Genomic DNA, 3,575 nt, shown 5'->3' with positions numbered 1-3,575 from the left:
CGGTTAGAAGCATATATGAGTTTCATTTCCTATAGAACCTAAACCTGAGGGCATTTATTGGCTAGCTAGCTAGTTTTGTCATACTACTCTAGCTATAAATCAATGATAAATTATTTACTTTGATTATCGACAGCACAACCACTCGATATGAATAATTTGATTGTAGTAAAGGAAACTGAATGCTATCGTATACTAGGAATTTGTAAGCAATTAATGATTCTTGAAACTGTATTTTAAATTTACCTCCTCCTATATATCCTCATATATCTATAAATAGATGGGAGTGGCATGATACTCTAAACAAGCGATCACTTGAGTGAATTAGCGAGTGATACTCTAAACAAGCGATCACTTGAGTGAATTAGCGAGTGATATATCCATGGCTGCCCTTGTCACGCTCTCTGCTGCTGCTGTCCTCCTCGGACTCCTCCTGCCTTCCGCCATGGCCAACAACAACGTTCTCTTACGCGGCGACAAGCTGTTACCCGGCGAATCCCTCACCGAAGGGACCTATGAATTCATCATGCAGGACCACTGCATGCTCGTCCTCAAAGACAACGGCAATGAAGTGTGGTCCTTCCAAGGCAACGGCCGAGTCTGCTACGCCTTCTTCGATACCGACGGCAACTTCCGCATCTACAACGAAAACGGTGACACGGAAAGCGAGTTCAACACCATCCCCGGCTCCATCCTCGTCCTGCAGCGCGACGGCCACGTCGTCATCTACAGCAGGCCTGTATGGATTATCCCTGAGGGTGAACCCACGAACAGGAAGATCGCCATGGTGACTAAAAATTAGTTGGCTTCACCACTGTCGTAAGTTAACCATGCATGGATCGCTAGCTATTAAATAAAACAGAATAAAAGGTAGCGAGGCATAAATAATTAGCGATATGCATGCATGCATGGTACGTCGCCTCGTTTTTATGTTTTTATGTTGTACGTACCTACTGTTAAGTTGGTTTCCGTCATCGATCAGCTTAATTAATTAAGTATCTACTTGCTCTGCTCTTTTATTAGTATTTTTAAAAGTTAAATTGCGTTGAAAAAATAACGAAAGAAAAACAATTAATTAAAGAAATCTAATAGGCAATAACACATATCAATTGAAAAAATAAAATTAATACAAGGCATGGAATCTAATTAATTAATTAATTAATATGAAACAATATTATTGGCTAATATTTGTGATTTTGGATGAGAAGATTTAATTAAAATTTTAGAGACCATCTCTAATTGGAATAGAGTGGATAGTTATTCAAATATAATAAATAATTATAATTTATAAAGTAGAAGATGATTCCGTTCATCCTCGCATCCTTCATCGTCAGCCTCCTCGTAGCGATAATGAAGATAGTGTGTCATCATCACTAAAAAATATTATGGTTACGGATAGAGTGTGTCGTCATCTCGAGATAATAGTTTTTTAATTTTTTTGTTTAAAAAATAGAGAATAATGCAGCGGAAAGAAAGAAAAGAAAAACGAGTGGAGCATCATCCACTTTTTTGTTTTGGTGTATGGGAGGTAAAAATTCAACTTTTCATAGTCCAGTATGTATGATCGATGTGTGCTAGAGGACAAAGGGTGAATAGTGCTCAAGACTTTTTTATACTTTTTAAAAAATAGAGAATAACGCAACGGAAAGAAAAAAAAAGATAAACAACGCTAACAAGACCAAGTTTTACTTAGTTCGGAGCCTATGATGACTCATACTCCAAGTTTTACGATCGTTGATTGCTTTCGTTGGGAAATCATTATAATTTTAGAAAATTTCTACAAATCTCAGAATTTTAAGTGCAAAACTTAATTACAGTAATTTAAAATTATTTTTTCTCGAAATTAGTGAAATATTATTTTATTTTTCTCCATCACTGTTAATCCAAGACCAAACCTTGGGACAAATCTACTTGTTTTTGTTGTGTGCTAGATTTATTCAATAAATGACTCATCAAGAAGGGTATAGCACTGCACGCCCTACCCTCTTCTCCGGTGAAGACTTCGGCTACTAGAAGAGTTGAATGGAGTACCACCTCAAGACACAAGTCGAGATGTGAATAATATCCAAACAAGCCTCGTCCTCCCTCTCGACGACATTGGAAAACCAGTATCATGCGAGCATTAGGGTCGAAATGTAGCTAGAGGGGGGTAAATAGCTCGTCGCACTCGTCGTTTCTTGCTTCTTGGTGATGATATGTAGCGGAAAACACAAGAAACAAAAATATAACACTAACACAAGGATTTACTTGGTATCCACCTCATGAAGAGGTGACTAATCCAAGGATCCACACGTGACACACACTCCACTAAGTTAAAACCCTCCTTTACGGTAACTACCGAAGGCGGAGAAGTCTTTACAAACTCACACAACAAATAAGAAGTAAAGAAGAAGCAAGTACAAGTAAATCTTACAAGATCTTATACAATGAACCCTAGCTAGCTTCTCCTCTTGTTTGGGATGCCTCTTGACCTTGGAAGTGCAACAAACACCTTGCTCCAAGAAGCTTCAAGAACTGGCTGTGAGTGTGAAGGGAAACCCAGAAAATCGTTGCTGTCGCATGGAGAAGAAAGTCGAAGAAGACACCCAGAAAAACGCTCGCCAACGGCTATAACCTGTGCAACGGTTGGATCCCAATCGATTGAATAGCTCTCAATTGATTGGGGAGGCTTCAGATCGATAGGTCGATCAGTCCAGAGCACCTCTGTGCTCTCTAGAAATCACTTGAATCGATTGCATGATCGATTCACAACTTCTCGCGTGATTCCCAGCTTCTGTTCGCGATTCTCAGCTTCCCAATCGATCACCCGATCGATTGGAGGCTCCCAATCGATCGGCTGATCGATTGGGAGTGCTTCTGTGCATCAACGATTCCTTTCCAATCGTTCGGTTTATTGATTAGGAGGAAGTTTTGCCGCAGGACTCACCCAATCGATCACCCGATCGATTGGGCACGAGTCAATCGATCGGGTGATCGATTGACTCAACTTGATTTGTCCTAATCAAATCCTAAGTCCCTTAACAACCCAACATCCGATCAATCATGACCTATTGGGACACCATGCCTAGCATTCGGTCACCCTCGACCTGCTAGGATTTCCTCACCAAGTGTCCGGTCAATCCCGTTGACCCAATTGGACTTTTTCTCCTCGTGCCAAGTGTCTAGTCAACCTTGACCCACTTGGACTTACCAACACAAGGTGTCCGATCCGCCTTGATCCACCTGGATTTCCCGTGCCTGGCTTTACTCACCAGCACTTTAACTTCTGCCTAGCTTCACTCACTAGGACTTCCCATCTGCCTGGCTTCACTCACTAGGACTTTCACCTAGCTTCACTCACTAGGATTTTCATACTGCCTAGCTTCACTCACTAGGTCTTTCACCTGGCTTCACTTATAAGGATTTTCCAACTGCCTAGCTTCACTCACTAGGTCTTTCACCTGACTTCACTCACCAAGATTTCCCAACCGCCTGGTTTCACTCACCATGAATTCCCAGTCAAGTATCCGGTCAACCTTGACCTACTTGACTCTTTCTCCTACCAATCTGGTCAAACCCTGATCAGAGGGGAATTGCTC

The 3,575-nt window shown here is 41.2% G+C and overlaps 1 protein-coding gene across 1 annotated transcript; it reads left to right on the top strand.

Annotated features, from left to right (window-relative positions):
* Nucleotides 1-379: 379 nt before the first annotated feature.
* Nucleotides 380-799, top strand: LOC121972812 (mannose-specific lectin-like). The gene has a single exon (XM_042524438.1). The coding sequence runs from the start codon at nt 380-382 to the stop codon at nt 797-799; it is 420 nt and encodes a 139-aa protein (XP_042380372.1).
* Nucleotides 800-3,575: the final 2,776 nt, after the last annotated feature.

This window comes from Zingiber officinale, chromosome 4A, assembly GCF_018446385.1.
Source record: "Zingiber officinale cultivar Zhangliang chromosome 4A, Zo_v1.1, whole genome shotgun sequence".
NCBI lineage: Eukaryota > Viridiplantae > Streptophyta > Magnoliopsida > Zingiberales > Zingiberaceae > Zingiber > Zingiber officinale.
This window is presented reverse-complemented; position numbering and strand designations above follow the sequence as displayed.

Bases quoted from the DNA above. Each gene is read 5' to 3' on its own strand.
- LOC121972812 (XM_042524438.1), top strand. From the start codon at position 380: ATGGCTGCCCTTGTCACGCTCTCTGCTGCTGCTGTCCTCCTCGGACTC.